Raw genomic sequence first — 19,233 nt, forward strand, 5'->3', positions numbered from 1 at the left:
TCACTATTTTGTGCTCTAAAAGGAGGAGGAACCACATGGTTATTAGTTCCACCATCCATCTGTCTAACATGGTAACATGACCATTGAACATTTACCCAAAATGCACTTTTTGAAATTATCTCCAGTCATTTATCAGAAAACTGATCAAATATTTATGGAACCAAATTTTTTGCTTATTTTTTCATTCATGCTGTTGTTTGAGGTGTTTATTGAGATCATAATGTAACTGATGGTGTGCTCGTCACAGCCCTGATCACATCAGAGTTCAGCCTCACAGAGCTGTCAGCATTACTGTAGATGATGTTTTAAAAACAGCTCTTTGTTCTAAACACCAGGTGTCACTTTACCTGTGATAGTAACTCCCAGCACGTGTAGGTGTAGGTTTGATCTCTGCTCTATGTATGAAACACATATAAAGAAATCAACAGCATTCGTTCAATTAAGCTTTTATTTTGAAACTAAAGAATTGAAAGAAATGAATCCGAGTAAGTTTACAGTCAGTTATCTGTGTCTGGATTTGGATTCAGATGCAGATGACAAATAAGGAAACATTTCGGCTTCTAGAAATTTCTCCACAGCACTGACACACATTTTTATATCAAACTAAATCAGCTGTTTACATTTTTATCATGATAGTCAGATTAAGTTTAACATCTGTTAAGTGTTTAAGAAAAATACCTGCATGATTTTGAAAGAAGAGAAAAAAGAGGAACTGTTGGATTTTGCTAAACTTAACAGGAAAGACTCCAGTTAAAAGCAAACATGTGGGCCAGCAGTCACCAAAATAACAGACTGACCAACACAGGACAGTGGAGCCAATAAAAAACAATGCAGTTTACCAACTTATAGAAAATAGTCATTACCTAATGGAGGAGCAGCACTTTATGAAGAGTCATGCAAAGGACAAGGAGAAGAGAATCACTGCGCATTTAACTGGATTTATTTGAATCAAAGACAAAAAGAAGTAAATTATCTGAGTCAGTAGAATCAGAGAAGTAGAAACAAATAAACACGAAACTAGAACCCAGCCAGAAAGAGAGAGAGAGCAAGAAACTGATTCCAGCAGGTGATTTACTTTCTGATTTACTTCTAGCATCACAGCAGACAGTCCAAACAGGAAGTGTTGGAGCTGTCACAACTCTCACATGGTGAAAAGCAGATGACCACTGAAGGTGGTATGATTATCTGGATTTTCATAAATCCTTGAATAAGCCGAGAGACGTACAGACACCTGATCTCCAGCCTGTAGAAGCAGTGAGGCTGCATTAGAGGCGCTCACACCACCAGATGTTGGCAGTTCATATGCAATAGAAATCTTCTCTCCATTCCTGTACAACAGAGCACCGGCCTGAATGTTTTCCTTTCCATACACTTTCCAGTCAAAGTGGTAGACTCCTCTAACTGGTGCCGTGAAAATACCTGTGGGACATTTGTTTTTGTCATGTTAAAAGGAAAATCAGCTGTTAGAACATCTGGAACATCAGCCTGACATCAACATAGCTGAGAAGTGACATTCAGTGTTATTACCTGTGTGTTGGTTGTAGGCATTTCCAATGTTTGTGACAGCACGTTTGAAGATCAGAGTAAACAGAGTGGGAAAGGGTCCAGTATATCCAGTACCTTGATTCATCAGAAAGGCTGAGAAAGCCACCTGTGTGGCTGAGAGAGAGAGAGAAATGTCATTATTTAAAACTTTCTGTTTTAGAGTTAGACTCTTCCCAAAGAAGTGACCATGACAAAAACTTTAATCTCCAATGAAAGAAATGTTTGACAGCTGAAATTATTTCATTGACGAAATCAAACTCTGTGATTGGAAACTGGGAACCTCAAAAATAGATTCAATCAAATTTCAAACTCGTCCTTTAGATCAGACAGGAAGTAATTTTGTAGCTTCTGCCAAGACAACAAACTGTGTTTAAAATTAGATCCAGTAATGAACTTAATGTGTGTTCTGAAGCTTAAAGTCACTTTAATGACCTGCACAAAGTGGAGATACACCTGTAAACAACACCTCTGTTAATCACAGACAATCATACTAATCCTCTACTCGCTCTCCTGTTCCCACATTATTAGAACTACAAACACGGCTCCAGTTTTTTGTTATCGCATTTTTTGATATTGAATTTTTTTATGAATAAGTTAAGGCTGGCTGTAGTTTCAAATAGTAAACATGTTCCAGAAATCATATTTGGTAAATAAATTATCTTTTGATATTTTCATGTTTTTAGTTCATGCTGACAGTTAGAAACACTACATGCTGCACTACAAAATTCTTCTTCTGGACAGTTTGTTTATATGTAGATGCACATCACTGACATATGTTCATCCACCAAACTGTGGGTAAAGTATCTGCACACAGATCAGTTCAACAGGTCAGTCAAGTTTCTTGGATTCTGTCTGCAGGGCCCTGTTTCAGGAAGCCGGTTTAGTGCAAACTCTGAGTAAGTATACCCTGAGTTAACGAAAACTCTGGGTTTTCGGTTTCACAAAGCGAGTTTAGATTAATACTGAGTGAGTCACTATGACGACACACTCCGTGAAGCTAACCTGCCCCCTAGCAGGTTTACTTCAACTAACCCTGACGTTCTCCGCCTCTGTGTCAGAAACCTGACTGTAGGAAGTGTCAGACATGGCGTGCCCCTTCCTTGAAGAGCCAGTAGATCGTGAAGCCCAAATTCTCCACAGAGCTCTCCGCCGGGAGAGAGTGATTAGAGCGCGTTTGGACATTTTATCATTTCCTGATGATTTTCTGTGCGAACGTTACCGTTTCTCAGCACAATCTATAATTCATTTGAATAACATCCTCAGGCCTAATATTGCTCATGTGACACATCGCGGACATGCTCTCAGTTCATTACATATTATTTGTATTGCACTTCGGTTTTTTGCAAACGGGAGCTTTCTGTATAATATTGGTGACGCTGAGCACGTTTCCAAGGCTACCGTCTGTCGGGCAGTCAGGAATGTTACAGTTGCACTGAAACGTCTCCTGTACTCGTCTGTGGTGTTCCCCGGTCATAGACCCACAAGATTCATCAAAGAGGGATGCCACAAAATTGCAGGTATCAGGATGAACAAAACTTAATTCATGATGTGGTGATATTTGAACTACTACTTAAATATTACATTTATTCTCACGGTTCCCAGGCGTGATTGGCTGTACAGATGGCACTCACATTCCAATCATTGCTCCTTCAGTAAATGAAGGAGACTATGTGAACAGGAAGTCTTTCCACAGCATTAATGTACAGGTACATAGTTCCCTGTAGCATTTCAAACTAACAAATTATTTCATTATAGTAATGGATGCTAATTTGTGTTCTCTGCACTGTGAAGATCATATGTGATGCTGCCAACATTATGACAAATGTGGAAGCCAAGCGGCCAGGCTCTGTCCATGACTCACGAATTTTTCGTGAATGTACACTGAGCACAAAATTTGGACATGGTGAGTTGAAAATACTTTAAAATATATAAGGACCAATTGCTACAGGGACATTTGAACTGAAGTGCATCCTTCTGTCTTAGGAGAGTTCACTGGCTACTTGCTTGGTGATAGGGGGTATCCATGTTTACCCTATTTGCTTACCCCTTACCCTGACCCTGAACCGGGCCCACAGCAGCGATATAATCTGGCTCATTGCAGGACAAGAGCCAGAGTTGAAATGACTATCGGAATGCTTAAGGCCCGGTTCCAGTGCCTGCAAAGACTCAGGGTCACCCCAGAAAGGGCATGTGACATTATTGTGGCATGTGTGATTCTTCACAACATTGCCACAATTAGAGGAGAATACTGTCCTTCTGAACCAAACATCAGCAGTGATCCAAACTATGAACATCCTGACCCTCCCACGGACATACAAGATGGAAGTACAGTCAGAGACACCATATGTCACAATCATTTCTTTTGACCCATCACCTCAACATGTTGAAAGAAGAATAAACAGATTTTTTGTTCAACTGGCTTTATTGGTCGCCTGTATTTCCTGTACACAAAGTATTAAAAGATGTAAACCTCATAAAGTGTCTCTGTTGCTTCCTCCTCTGTAACAGCTGTCAATGTTTCTTCATTATTTTCCTGCAGTAAAGAAATTACCAACATTGCTGTTCTACTGTAAACTCATATAATCTGTGGAGCAGAGGCGGAGCCAGACATTTGAAACACCTGGGGCTTAGCCCTAAAGGGTAGTATGCATGTGGTATTTTTTTTTTTTGGGGGGGGGGGGGGGGGGGTTTAGAAATGACTGAAAGATTAATTGGCTCTGTTTTGAGTTTTGTTCAAGAAAGAATGACTTCATATAGGGAAAAATATATATCACATGTGCAGGACATCTTAAACTAGTTTTTTAATTAAGCAGCAAGGCAGAACAAAGTCGGGGCTGTATCAAGACACGAGGACTAAACCCCAATTCAACCAGACCCAGAACTGATCCAGAATTAAAACAGGACTACAACAGTTCAAAATCAGGACTACTGAGGACTTAACCAAGACAGAACCAGAATCAGAACTAGATGATAGCAGCACTAAAAATCATCATAGACCTGCACTACACTTATTTTTTTAATTCTACCAAAGTACAATATTTAGATTGAGAAAAGTTTATATAATTATTTATCCTTGTTGTGCGAACAAGCCTGCATAACTTAATAAATATAGAATTTGAAAAATAGCAAACCTAAAAAGAAACACTAGGTACGAGATACATGAGGACCTGTGATACGATGATACTTTTGGCAAATGACCATTTGACTAACATGTGTGTCTCACCTGCTCTTGTTCATCTCTGTTCTGTCCTCATTCTCCATCTCAATCTCTGTTCCTCTCTCTCCCTCTTTGTGCTGACAATCATCAAATATACAGTTGAAACCACATATTTATGTACTGTTCAGATCAAAACACAAACACTTTTTAATTGTAACATCAAATCAGACTAAATGTTTATTTTTTTAGATTGATAAATATAAAAAACATATTTGTTAACTTTAAGAGTAAAGAGAGAAACTATCTGTATTTCTTAATAGCAAATGGCACCAAATTGTATTCAAACTGAGCCACACTTATGGAGCTCCACAGTTCTTTTCCTGGTGTTTTGGTTGACATCTCTTGATTTTCCCATGTCAAAGAAACAGGCTCTGTGTTTTGCCTTATATGCATCCACAGCTGTGCCACCAGTTTACTCACATGGACTCTACTAACCAATCAGAAGCTTCTTCAGCTCAGAATCGAATCGTCTGGAGTTTCTTACTAATTAACAATAAACTTAATGTACATGTACTCCTACATTTGATCAAAGTGATAAAAAATAGACAGCTCTGTCTCTCTTTATTCTGACATTTAACTAATTCAAAAGATATTTCAATATTTATCTAAAACAAAAGTTTACTCTAAATTGATGTTGTACAGTAAAAATGTTTTATGTTTTCTCCCTAAAGTGTAAATATCTGGTTACAAATGTGAATATCCTGCTGTGTACTGAAATCCCTCTTGTTTTGCATAGAAATATACTGAACAACATACAAAGCATAATATATAAAATAACATTTACCTGAGTTTTTTCTTTGAAAGAAGCCTCTAATGTCCATTCTTATATTTCAGTACATAACTGAAACCGAATTAGTCGGGGAGGGTAAGAACTGAAAATATGAAATAAACACACGTAAGCTAAGACTCTCTAAAAAAAATAGCATTTGTTCGGCTTTTCATTTCGCCATTTGTTGATTCACTTGAAGAGCAAGTAACGTAATATTGGTCAAGTGATCAGTTTGATATCAATCTTTCGTGATGCACCGTCATATTTACATTATTGGTACGGTATGAATGATTTTCTTTGGTAACTGGTCAAACTTAAGCTCTCCTTAGTATGGCTGGCTCCGTTTCTCCAACAGCGCACACAGGCAGCAGCTGCCCCGCCCCCTCGCTCAGTCACTTAGTGCCTGAGCTCGGATCATACCAATATCAGGGGGGATTCACGCACAGTCGTAAATTCCCACAGTGTGCACTATGTGCTTCGAATATTGTGTGTACTTTTTGTTTTATACAGTTGTCAGCCAGGCATCTAACTATGAAAAAATTACACTCCAAAAGACCCCGGGCTTCTGACAAAACAACCCGGGCTTAAGCCCAGTAAGCCACCCCCACGCTCCGCCCCTGCTGTGGAGTATTAAGAGTACTCACAACTGCATGTTGGTCTGGCTCAACAGGAGGCTGCACCAGATGCAGTACACCATCACCATCAACTGATAGAATATGAGGTTTATACAGGTCACTTATAACTTACAAGGGACCAAATGGCAATTAACAAACATACCAATCACCTTACACTTCATTGTCATTATGCTCTCAAAGACAACCAAGACTGAGGGAAGGCAAAATCAGTAGGAAAATAACTTCACTACAAAGTAATTCATTATGGTAAAGAGTTTATCAGATGAATGAGTAGCACTGCAAAGGTGACTGTGAAGAAAGGATGTATGCACATCATGTATTATTTTGAATTTACCTCTTATGTAGGCACTTGTGTCTTGCGGGGTTATTGCCTCAGAGGATGTCCCCGCAGAGATGCCTTCGGCCACAGGGCGCCCACTGTTTTGGCTGAGGGCCAACTGCTCAGCCTCTGTGAGTGGTGGTGGTGGAGGACCCCCACCTGTTTTTCGGGCCTCCGTTTTTTTTCTAGTGGCCATAACGGGTCACATTTGAGCATACAGAGTAAGCAATGTACTTGTAATGTGCTCAGATAATTTCAATAAGTGCTTACAGAAAGAAAATTAATGTAGCCTCTAACTGCAATTGATTTACATGGGACAAACAGACCAAGCACTATGGCTCATAATACAATTACACCTTACCTGTTTGGACTATATTTTTATATTTCATTTTTACTTGCTGCCAGGAACGTTTGGGGCCTGTTGGGTTGCACCTGCGCTCACATCACATCACAAAATAAAATGTATAAAATAAAAAATAAAATATAATAAATAACGTGTTAAATGGGTGGAAATCCCTAGATCAATGTTTAAATTAACACTCACGCATTGACTCTGTCGGCTATGTTTTGCCATGCATGCTCCCTTTCTTTTGCAGCTGAGGCTGTGTTACTTTTTTTCTGCATCAGAATTTCAGCCTCAAGCGCTGTAAGATACGTTGACCGCGCCTTCTTTCCCTCCGTCTCCATGGTGACTCGCTTAATCTGTGCTCCACTAATCAGGGCTTTATGTAAACTCGTGCGCGCGCTTAACTTGGGGTTAAAGCAACTCCGCGTTGACTGAACTACTTGTTATCAGCCTTTCTGAAACCGAATATTCCGAGTTGGACAGTTCGGGGTTACTCAACCCTGAGTATCGTTTTTCACTCTGAGTTTTCTAAACCGGCTTCCTGAAATAGGGCCCAGGTGGCGCTACAGCACAAATAAAGCTTCAAACATTCACAGAAATGAGAGTTCGAGCAGTGTTGTGTCTTCAAACTGTAACACATTCCAGTCAGCTCGTGATGTTGAGCTGATCAGAGTAGGTTTTAGTTTCAGTGTCTAACATTAACACATTCAAACATAAATACTAATCTGGTCAATCGAATCTTTGATGTCAAACATCAATTATATAAATGTGATTGTGGCAGACATATAGATTTAAAATATTTCTATTTTCAGCTTCACACACAGTACCTCGTAGTTGCCCTTTCAGCTGGTCGATCTCAGTCTGCAGCTTTGCTTCCTGTTCTGAGAAAAATGCAAAATAAAAAATCTCACTGACAGCACACAGTGATTCACATGTTTTTATCTGTAAGTAAGAAAGTGATTGTGACTCTCATTCTGTTCATGCTACACTGAGCGGTGATCTCCTCCACGTCCCCTCATCCTACACCTCACACACTGCACAGCCACAGGACCACACCTCCTACAGGTGCTGGGTGCACAACGACTGCATGTAAATGATAGTTGTCACCACACTACTTGTCTGCTCACTTGTTAGAGCAGGACGACCATATGGACTCATACTTTCTGATCAGCACGCAAAGGATGAATAATGGCTGTAACGATGCTGCTGTAGCTCTGTTGGTTGATCAGGTGACCCGTGTGTCAAATAGCTGCAGGGACCTGATTATGTACCATAGTTCATACACAGATTATTACCAAACAACTGAGTAGAATTTGTTCATTTCTGTCTGCAGGTGACGCTACAGCACAAATACAGAAAAATTTGTTCACAGAAATTAGGCCCAGAGTAAACTGATTTATGCGTGCTGTACTGTTTTCTGAACACAGTTGCAGTCAGTTCATTACCTCCACAAAGGAGGTAATATTTTTGGATGTGTTTATGTGCATTTCTTTAAAACAATCTGCAAACTTGCAGATTGCGGGGGCATTATATTGATTTAGAAAGCACGGATATAATTTTCTCACTAAAAAGAAGCAGCATCAATGTAGCTTACTCCTGCTTTAGTGACTTCCTACTTGACTTCTCACATGAACTGAGTCTAATATATGTTTTGTGTTTGCTGTATTCTACTATTTACATCCATGGTAATACTCGAGCCATCAGTACTACTACTACTACTAAGAAGAAGAAGAATCATGAGTCATTCTGAAGGCGGTCAGCTCTCTGAGCACATCATGGATATCCTGTAGAGAGGGTTGTTGGTTTGAAATCTGCTGGTCATGATTTTCAATATCTGCGTCTATCGGATTGGTGGAAACAGAGCAGGCCAGAAGCAACAGCGAGAAAAACACCATGATCTCCATTCTGTCAGTGAAAACTCAACCGTGTCTGTGTCATCTGCAACCCTGACTGACTTTTATATTAAACAGTACAAAGGGGAGGTCGCTGTATCATTAGATTCACTAACCCTACGATAACTGAGGGCATAAGTAATTCTAGTGAATTAATGACTAATGTAATCTTCATGACTTCAAGATAGACTACAAGGAAAACAACTATCAATGATTGTTAACTGACAGTAAATCAGGTCAACACGTGTTCAGTGTAAATAAGAGCAAATTTGATCTCCATGAAATTATTTTTATTCAGAGAAAACTTTGAACTGGAAACATAGATTCAAGATGGCGGCGCGTGAACAACGCGAGGCTCAGTGTCTCTCCAGAATCTGCTATTTAGCGGTTTTTTTTATCTACTTTTAACCGGATTATTCGGCCAGAATTGCTGTGCGTTGCTGACCTACAGCAGACAAGAGCTTCTGGACATCTGGACTCACAACTCCAACAGTTTTATCGCCGATCTCCGACTCATCCCAGAGATCTCCAGAACACCGGAGGCTGCCCACTCTCCCCGGCCGGGCGGAAGTGCACGCAGACGGCGCCGAGACCGTAAACAAAGGCGAGGTAGGCGCGGAGGGCTACGGGCTAAGCTAAAGCTAACACCACACTGGCTGCCTTTACCCAGTATTTTCCTCGCCAATGTCCGTTCTCTGGCAAACAAAATGGATGAGATACGGCTCTCCATCACTAACAACAGTTGGATTATGGACTCAAATGTCATGTTTTTCACCGAAACATGGTTGAACAACAGCTGCCCGGACAATGCTATCGAGTTAGCAGGACGCCACACACACCGAGCCGACAGGCTAGCAGATGACTCCGGCAAGACCAGAGGTGGAGGTTTGTGCATTTATATTAACAATGCTTGGTGCATGAACTCCACTACTACTGAGAGTCACTGCTCACCTAATGCGGAGTTTTTAATGGTCAAATGCAGACCTTATTATCTCCCCAGAGAACTCACTTCGATCATACTCACTGCCGTGTATATCCCCCCCGACCAGTGGCGGCTCCTGAAAAAAATCTCAGGGGGGGCAATTTTTATGATATCGACTAAAATGACCCATTTAATGAGTACATCAAACAACACAATTTAAATTTAAATTTAAAATGAACAACCATATTCTGGCCATTTGTATAGATTTGTAAAAATGAACAACCATATTCTGGCCATTTGTATAGATTTGTAAAAATGAACATGAACAGATTTTTTTTTTTTTTTTTGAATGAATGAAAAATAACTATTGAAAACAACAACTGTAAACTGATTGGGGGGGTGGGCTAAAGAGAGAAAGAGAGAGGGATGGAGAAAGAGAGTAAATATGGTTAAGGGTTCTTATTTGTACAAGAACTTTGCTCGTCTGTCTTTCTGAGTGGCAAATTTCTCGATGACCCTGGTGTTGAAATCAGGAAGTTCTTGTGTGAGTTTTTTCTCTATGGACAGCATAGCCAGAGCGTTGAGCCGATCCTGAGCCATATTGTTTCTCAGGAAAGTTTTTATCCTCTTTAAAGTAGAGAAACACCTCTCCGATTCTGATGTTGTCATTGGTGTGGTGATGAGGATGTTAAGAAGACTTACAGTTTCGGTGAATGTGTCTTGAAGGTTGTTTTCCATCAGAACCTGATAGAGCGCCAGCGCACCACTACAACTCTGAAACTCCTCGTTGTCGTAGATCAGGGACAGTTCTGTTTTAAGTCTGGCTTTGTCCAATGAGGGATAGGCTTCCACTGTGGTTTGTAGTGCTGCATCTGGAAAATTTTTGCTGTGTTGTTGGAACAAGTCTCCTTGCAACAGAGTGGCGCTGACAAGGTGCTTGGTGAAAGAAAACCTCTCCTTGGCATGGCTCATAATGGTGTCGCACACCTATCCAATAATATATAATTGGTAAGAGTTAGATTCAGTGGTAAGACTTTGGCACATGTCTCATGTTAATCATTATTCTGAAAAAAAAAATCTGTCCATAACAAAACAAAACAGTCATGACCACTATATCAAATGACATCTGACAGCATCGTCATTAGATTTTATCTGATGATCCGATTTAAATCAGACCAAGCAGCTAGTGCTTACCTCCAGTGCCAAATGGTGTTGCCTGTCTTCCCCCAATGTTCTCCGTCTCTTTGTGGGTGGGTCTTGAACAGGTCCCCTGTACTCCTCATCCACAACCAGATTAGGAAGTGCCTCCCTGATCCAATACATAAGTTTCATTAATGGCTTCTGAAAACTGAATAGGGATATATTAACCAAACACAAACCAAACAAAGGTTGTGTTCTAATTACCGGGAATTACCGGATTTAATTAATAACCGGACCTGGTTTAATGGCTGGGGGAAAACCAGTGCAAGTAAATAAAGGCCCTGGCCATAATTTCAGGAAATAGCCTATGGTATAGGCTACATCAAATCATTACTGGGAATATACTTCATCAAATATACTTAATCAAATATTTTTCATAAAATTACTTCAAAGGCTGATATAAATCAAAATTATCTGAATTCCATTAAACATTTAAGTCACAGAACACAGAATATATGCAGAGAATTTGATAGAATCTATGCATAGATAATTAACATTTATTCTAGGTTACATATTTATGCTTTTATGCCTACCTGATAGCCTGCATGCGGCTGATGAATGTCTGGGTGATCCCTGCGATGGTGACAGAATCGATGTTTCTCTTCTGTAGGTGGTTATACAGCATGTCTACATGTGGCATTATCTTGTGAAACAAGGCCAGGAAAAAACAGAAAGCTTCGTCTTCCAGCATTCTCACGAAACCACCGGCATCTCTCTTTGTAGGGGCATCAAATCCTTCACTGTTACGGATGGTCTGAAAACACCTCACCAGATCGTCTTTATGTTCATACACTGTATTCACAGCACGACTGTTGAAGTTCCAACGGGTTGCCGATGCACTTGGAAGTCGGTGCGCCACCACCTCGTCAAGCACTGCAGTCCTCTTGCTCGATTTAGTAAAAAAAGAAGCGAATCCTGCTATGTCGGAAAAAAAGTGACTGATTTGAGGGATGTGGGAGGTTGCTTGTTGCATTACCAGGTTTAACTGATGGGCATAACAATGTACGTAGTGAGCGTTAGCATAAATGTCCTGTATCTTACGCTGCACTCCTCCAGTGGTACCCCTCATTACAGCGGCCCCATCGTAGGCCTGGGCGATCAACTTTCTCTCTTGTCCCTGGGGGAGGATGAAGCGCAGCCTCTCCGATAAGGCACTGGCTATTGCATCTGCACAAGCATTGGGTAGCTTGATGAATTCAAAAAAACGCTCTTGAATACGGTTTCGTTGGTCAATGTATCTTAGCACCATGACTAACTGACAGTGTGTAGAAATGTCAGTGGTTTCATCAGCTTGAATGGCTAAAAACTTCGCTGCCTTTACTTCTTCCACGATCCTTTCTCTCAGAACTGCCAACATGCAATCCAGGATCTCGTTCTGGACTGTTTTCGAGGTGCCTTTAAATACAGTAGCATTTTCAAGGTGTTGCCTCAAGTCGTGATCAATTGATGCCATCAAGTCGACTAAACCTCTAAAAATCCCTGGATTGTCTGAGGAATCACTTTCATCATGTCCCCGCATTGCTAGCTCAAAAGCACCACAAAACTTAATACAATCGATGATTTTAGATAAAATATGACGGTTTTTATCTACCTCTTCGTTGTGCCTTCTTAAAGCAATCCGATGTCCATCATCTAGCTGCGCCGCTATGCTAGTTTTCCCTAGCACAGCTAGCTTTACACTGTTGTCCATATGAACTCGTGAGCTTTCATGTTTCTTGATTCGTTCGGAGAGGTGCTTTAAGTCGGTTTGTCCAGATTGTGTCCACGTCAAATCACACTTGTCACTTTTGAACAGTATGCACGGGAAACAAAAAAGTGCATTAGCTGTTCCACAGCCTGTCAGCCACGACTTGCGCTGGAACCAACTCCGACAAAAAGTCCTGTTGTATGCTTTTGACTTCTCCTTCGTTGCCTGGGTTAGTTGAATTTCGGGCTTGTCAGGTCCCAACTCTTTAACTTGCAGTTTTTCTGCCATTGTCCTTCTGGCAAAAGGGTAGGTTAGAAGCGATCTAACCGAATTTGGGGGAGGCTGTGCCTCAACCGTTAACAATACCGCTGCCATCGTCTCTCTCTGACCTTATAGCTCACTTAGGCTACTGACTGAGGTAAAATTCTAGAACAGCAAATCTTCGCGCGTTTTCTGCAGGGGCGCAATTTTAAGCGCCCCCAAACCATTTAATTCAGCGACGCTGATAGGTCAAATATTTATTATTTTCCCCTGGCAACCATTTAATGATAGGCTATTTCGCTGCATATCAAGGGCGCTTTGACGAGCGCCCCAGAAGAAGAAAAACACCGTTTGTTGGTTGAACTTTAATGAGTCAGCTGGTGAAAATGTTAAAATACGCCTGGCTGTATATGGGCACACACATAGTAAAACTATCATTGATGAATTTTTTAAAAATATATATTTTTACTCCTCCACATTTGGGGGGGCGGAGCCCGAGCGCCCCCTATGGGCCAGCCGCCACTGCCCCCGACGCTAATGCTAGGTTGGCCATGAAAGAACTTTCTGCAGCCATTAACAAACACCAGAATAAACACCCCGAGGCTGCTTTTATTGTTGCTGGCGACTTCAACCACACCAACTTAAAGACAGTCCTCCCCAGATTCCACCAACATGTCTCCTGCCACACCAGAGGAGACAAGACTTTAGACCATGTGTATTCCAACCTGGCTGGAGCCTACAAAGCCACACCCCTCCCCCACATTGGACAATCGGACCATCTCTCCCTGTTCCTCACACCTAGGTATTCACCACTCATCCAACGTGTGAAACCTGCTGTGAGGACAATTAAAGTGTGGCCAGAGGGGACAGACGCAGTGCTCCAGGACAGATTTAAAAACACAGACTGGAATATGTTCACCCACACAGACCTGGACCAGTACGCCTCATCTGTACTGGATTACATCTCCAAAACCACAGACAGTGTCACCACCCAGAAACAGATCACCATGTACCCCAACCAGAAGCCTTGGATGAACCGGGATGTTCGTCTCCTCCTGAAGGCCCGCAACACCGCCTTTAGGTCAGGAGATGCACACGCCTACAGCACAGCCAGGGCTAATCTAAAGAAGGGCATCAAAAAAGCCAAACACCATTACAAAAAGAAGGTAGAAGAACACTTCTCCAACTCCAACCCCCGACGCATGTGGCAAGGACTCCAGACCATTACAGACTACAGGACCACCAAACCCTCCCCCGCATCCTCTGATGTCTCCTTCCTCAACGAGCTCAACAACTTTTACGCTCGTTTTGAGCGAGGGAACCCCACAACCACAACCAAAGCAGACATGACGCCAGACCACCAACCTCTGACTCTCTCCCCCACCGATGTAGGAGCGGTGCTGAGCAGGTTCAATGTCCACAAGGCTGCAGGTCCTGATGGCATCCCCGGGCGTGTTCTTAGAGCGTGTTCTGGGGAGCTTGCAGGAGTGCTCACAGACATATTCAATCTGTCCTTGGCCCACGCTGTGGTACCGGCCTGCTTCAAATCCACCTCCATCGTCCCGATACCCAAAAACTCCAACCCATCTTGCCTCAATGACTACCGCCCAGTAGCACTCACCCCCATCATCACTAAGTGCTTAGAGAAGCTGGTCCTAGCACACTTCAAATCCTGTCTCCCCCCCACCCTGGACCCCCACCAATTCGCATACCGCCAGAACAGGAGCACAGAGGATGCAGTCTCCATCGCACTGCACTCTGTCCTTTCACCCCTGGACAACAACAACACCTACGCCAGAATGCTGTTTATAGACTTCAGTTCAGCATTCAATACAATCCACCCCTCACAACTCATCAGGAAACTGACAGACCTGGGTATCAGTTCCCTCATCTGCAAATGGTTACTGGACTTCCTGACCAACCGCCCCCAACATGTCCGGCTGGATAACCGCTGCTCATCTACCATCACAATGAACACCGGTGTACCACAAGGCTGTGTGATGAGCCCTTTCCTCTACTCCCTCTTCACCCACGACTGCAGACCTGCTGATGGTTCCAACACCATCATTAAGTTTGCAGATGACACCACGGTGATTGGCCTCATCAGTGACAACGATGAGGCCGCCTACAGGGAGGAGGTGGATCGTCTGGCTGAGTGGTGCGACACAAACAACCTGCTGCTTAACACCGAGAAGACCAAAGAGCTCATCGTGGACTACAGGAGGAATGCTGACCCACATCCACCCATCCACATTAAGGGGACGGCTGTGGAGCGTGTGAGCAGCTTCAAGTTCCTGGGAGTCCACATCTCCGAGGATCTCACCTGGACGACCAACTGCTCCAAGCTGGTCAAGAAGGCTCACCAGCGCCTCTTCTTCTTGAGGACTCTGAGGAAGAACCACCTGTCCTCAGACATCCTGGTGAACTTCTATCGTTGCACCATCGAGAGCATCCTGACCAACTGTATAACAGTCTGGTACGGGAACTGCTCTGCCTCGGACCGGAAGGCGTTGCAGAGGGTCGTGAAAGCTGCCCAGCGCATCGCCGGAGCACCACTTCCTGCCATAAAAGACATCTACAGGAAGCTGTTAGATATTTTAGTATTATGGGAGCATTTACTGGGTATTTTTTTTTTTTTTTGCTTTTCTGATGATATTAGACAGAAGATTCTGTGACTCAACAAGGCTCTTTATGTTAACCATCATTTTCTCTTGCTTTGTCAACTCAAGATTTTATGGTGTGAAAGTAGATACTAAGGTTGGAGGGAAAACACCAACAAATCACTCTTTTACTTATCACTCCCTTGCAGAAGATGTTTATGTGAAGACCATCTGGGTTGTGTCAGAACTCACGGATGTAGGAGACCTCTGTATAAGATTTATAGGCCTTGAGAGTGCATCTTACTGCAATTGTAGAACAAAGGATTCTAACTGTTTAGTGTTTAACGGACCTGTCAAAGGTATGTTGAGATACGAGTGTAGAAGGCCTCTTTCAGAGCTGGGGGACCTTCCTTATATGGTTTTAACTTGAAACTTGTTGACACACGAACTTTCTGCCTATAAATACTGCTGCACAAAAGAATAAAACGTTGAGTTGATTTTGGGAAAGCAACCTGAACAGTCTCTGTATCACTTTGTTCTCCTAACTGCTCCCGACGTCGTAACTAACCCGCTGACGGCATATCTGAGTGTTACTTGAGAATATATTGCTGAGTGTTACTTAAGAATAATTTTGAATCTTATAGGGTAAAGACAAAACTCTGCTTATAGACGCCCACGCCTCGGGGAAACCCGATCCACGGACCAGACCCGGGACGGAGTTTCTTTCAGAAGCGGTGTCTGAAAAGGGCTGGGAAAATCATCAAAGACCCCAGTCACCCATCACATGGACTCTTCACCCTCCTGCCCTCTGGGAGGCGCCACAGGAGCCTCCGGACTAAGACCACCAGGTACCGGAACAGCTTCTTCCCCACAGCTGTCAGACTCCTGAACTCTGCCTCCTGACATCTGACCCACGTTAAACTCATGGACTGAACATACACACCCCCACAATGGACAACTGTACCCTCAAACACAATAATAACATGGACTGAACCACCACTCACAACCACTGGCACTTTATATAGCCTCTGTAGAAACTATCTACACCCTCACTTATCTTAACTGCACTACTGTATAGCTCTGTGTAAATAATCATTCTGTACATTCAGTAATCTTTAATCCTACAACTGTTTACAACTTGCATAGTTCCCATTTCTGTATAGCTGTATATCTCAGATTCTGTAAAGTTATTTATTTCATATTCTGTATAGTTTTTCATATTTATATCCTGTTCATATCCTGTACATAGCTTGTACTCACTACAGCCTGTACATACCTATAGTTATAGAATATTCACAACATACTTCATACCGTGTACATTATAACATACCATAATAGACCCATTTCTGTAATATACTTACATATCTATATTATTGCTAATATATATTGTAATATATCTATATCACTAAAGCACTTCTGGATGGATGCAAACTGCATTTCGTTGCCCTGTACCTGTGCATGTGCAATGACAATAAAGTTGAATTCTATTCTATTCTATTCTATTCTATTCTATTCTATAGTTCAGCCTCTTCTTAAAAAAAAATAACCTCGACCCACCTGTTCTGTCCAACTCCAGGCCTATCTCAAAGCTTCCTTCTCTTTTTAAAGTCTTGGAGAAAGTGGTCTACCTACAGTTGCAGGCCCACCTTAATATGATCTCTGAAAAATTTCAATCTGGTTTTACATAGCACTAAGACGGCACTTTTAAGGATTTTTAATGATATTCTTTTAACTCTGGACTCTGGCAGCCCTGCTGCCCTTTTATTGTTGGATCCTGTTATCACAGTTAGAATTTCATGCTGGCCTAAAAGGATCTGCCCTCCAGTGGTTTCGGTCCTATTTGTCAGAAAGGTCTTTTCATGTCAATATGGGCCCCCATAACTCCAGAATAGCCCCTCTTAAATACGGTGTACCTCAAGGCTCTATTTTGGGTCCTGCCCTGTTCGCACTCTATTTGTTGCCATTGGGCTCCATCTTCTCGCGGTACAGCATTTCATTTCACTGTTTTGCTGATGATTTGCAGATTTATCTACCTTTAAAAGCAGGGTCAGACCATCCGCAGCTCTTATTACGCTGATGATGTCAAACAGTGGTTGTCATTAAATTTTTTAAAGCTAAATGAAAATAAAACTGAGGTTGTCATTTTTGGCAACTTTATTCATATCGACAGCACTCTGGGCCCCTTTCCTCGTATTGTAAAACACATGTAAAAAGCTCGGTGTCTACATTGATGGTTCTTTTAAATTGAATAAGCAGGTGAGTGCAGTAGTTCAGTCCTGCTTCTTTCAGTTAAGACAGCTAGCCAAGGTAAAGCCATACCTCCCGGCTAACGTCTTTGAGCGTGTTATTCACCTTTCCCTTACTTGCAGATTGGACTACTGCAATTCATTGTATTATGGTCTAGATCAGGCCACCATCCATCGTCTTCAGATGGTCCAAAATGCAGCTGGTAGCCTGCTAACTGGTACCAAACGGAGAGAGCATATAACCCCAGTTTTAGCTTCTCTACACTGGCTTCCTGTCGCCTACAGGATCCAATTTAAACTTTTACTTTTTGTTTTTAAGTCACTTAACGCCCGAGCCCCTCCTTACCTGTCTGAGCTCCTCTCTGCCTATGCTCCAGGAAAAACCACGAGGTCCAGCTCAAAACTAATGCTGTCCATCCCACGGACTAACCTCAGATCCCGTGGTGATAGATCCTTCTCTGATGCAGGTCCCAGACTTTGGAATAGTCTCCCCTTAAATATTAGATCTGCACAAATACTTGAGCAATTTAAATCACTACTAAAGACACATTTCTATGCCCTGGCTTTTAACACACTATGACCCAAGCATTTTGCTCTTATTTGAATTAGTTTAGTTATTACTTTAATTCTTTTATTGCCCTAATATTGTTTTTTATTGTTATTATTGTATTACATTGTTGCTTTTTAATACCATTTTTATATTGTTAAGCACTTTGTGCAGCATCGGCTGTTTGAAATGTGCTACAAAAATAAATTTGACCTTGACCTTGAAATTATTTTTGGAAAGAATCAGAAGTGAGATCGTTTGAATCCAGAGCTCAGTGCAGAGAGGCATGAATTAAACCTGATTATAAAAATACATATGCAATGAAGAAGCAGCTTACACTCAATTGACATGACCAGATAACATGAACGCAAGGTGAATACATGAAATAAATTGGTATTTCGGGCCGGAGAGAGAAGTGGGTCATTTAAGCACCGATGATAATAATGAAAATGTCTCAGTTTTGGTATTTTTAGGTGAAAAGCAGACCTGGATCAATTTTCCACATGCAGCGGTCAGAAGAAAGTTATAGGTTAACATTACTTGAAACGTTTAGGTCAAGATTCTGGTTGAATTGTTTACAGCGCCATGTGTCACTAAACCTGACAAGTGAGCTCTCCTGGCTGAAGATAAGGAGTGCTGTTACTTAAGGTGGGAAATCACAATTTGGGTTAGTAAACTTGGGAAAGAGAAAACAGACTGCTTATGTTGGAAAATTGTGAAGGAGTCTGAAACACTGCAAAAAAGAAATATACAAAATCACACACACAAACAGAAAATGCATTAAGCTTACAAATACAAGAGAGCTCATGAGGATTAGACAGCATGTTGAGCATGTGAGTCTGTTTATCAGTGTTGAAGTAGTGTGAACACACTTAAACCCTGAACTTGAGGAATAACTCAGGAAAGTTTCATGACAGGGGAGTGACATTGGTGAAAATGAAAAGTGATTAAAAGCTTAAAGTAGTTTTAAAATAGTGAATTGGAAGTGCTCTTGTGTCGATGGAGCAAAACTAGTGATTACCCTAGGAAGAAAATAATTTAATAATG

General features: G+C 41.8%; 3 protein-coding genes across 6 annotated transcripts in view; all 3 read right to left on the reverse strand.

Moving 5' to 3' along the window:
• Positions 1-19,233, reverse strand: part of LOC146634253 (NACHT, LRR and PYD domains-containing protein 3-like) — a 675,133-nt gene that overhangs the window by 391,364 nt on the left and 264,536 nt on the right. The window lies entirely within an intron of this gene.
• Positions 1,142-8,735, reverse strand: LOC146634264 (complement C1q tumor necrosis factor-related protein 6-like). Its single transcript, XM_085376153.1, has 3 exons — positions 8,586-8,735; positions 1,528-1,714; positions 1,142-1,419 (listed from the first exon to the last, which is right to left on the reverse strand). The coding sequence occupies exons 1-3, from the start codon at positions 8,733-8,735 to the stop codon at positions 1,142-1,144; spliced, it is 615 nt and encodes a 204-aa protein (XP_085232279.1).
• On the reverse strand, positions 10,032-12,437 carry LOC146634265 (zinc finger MYM-type protein 1-like). Its single transcript, XM_085375721.1, has 3 exons — positions 11,379-12,437; positions 10,840-10,954; positions 10,032-10,632 (listed from the first exon to the last, which is right to left on the reverse strand). The coding sequence occupies exons 1-3, from the start codon at positions 12,362-12,364 to the stop codon at positions 10,105-10,107; spliced, it is 1,629 nt and encodes a 542-aa protein (XP_085231847.1). The 5' UTR covers positions 12,365-12,437; the 3' UTR covers positions 10,032-10,104.

This window comes from Diplotaxodon limnothrissa, linkage group LG3, assembly GCF_057381915.1.
Source record: "Diplotaxodon limnothrissa isolate DT_005_m linkage group LG3, D_limnothrissa_male_GT1.1, whole genome shotgun sequence".
In the NCBI taxonomy this organism is placed as follows: domain Eukaryota; kingdom Metazoa; phylum Chordata; class Actinopteri; order Cichliformes; family Cichlidae; genus Diplotaxodon; species Diplotaxodon limnothrissa.

Excerpts from the sequence above, each read along its gene's own strand:
- LOC146634264 (XM_085376153.1), bottom strand. The coding sequence starts at position 8,735 with ATGGAGATCATGGTGTTTTTCTCGCTGTTGCTTCTGGCCTGCTCTGTT. Across the intron at positions 1,715-8,585 it reads ATGTGCTCAGAGAGCTGACC|AGTCTAACTCTAAAACAGAA; the intron begins GCCTTCAGAATG and ends TTCTTTGGGAAG. Across the intron at positions 1,420-1,527 it reads TGCCTACAACCAACACACAG|GTATTTTCACGGCACCAGTT; the intron begins GTAATAACACTG and ends AATGTCCCACAG.
- LOC146634265 (XM_085375721.1), bottom strand. The coding sequence starts at position 12,364 with ATGCGGGGACATGATGAAAGTGATTCCTCAGACAATCCAGGGATTTTT. Across the intron at positions 10,955-11,378 it reads AGCCGCATGCAGGCTATCAG|GGAGGCACTTCCTAATCTGG; the intron begins GTAGGCATAAAA and ends GTATTGGATCAG. Across the intron at positions 10,633-10,839 it reads AACACCATTTGGCACTGGAG|GTGTGCGACACCATTATGAG; the intron begins GTAAGCACTAGC and ends ATTATTGGATAG.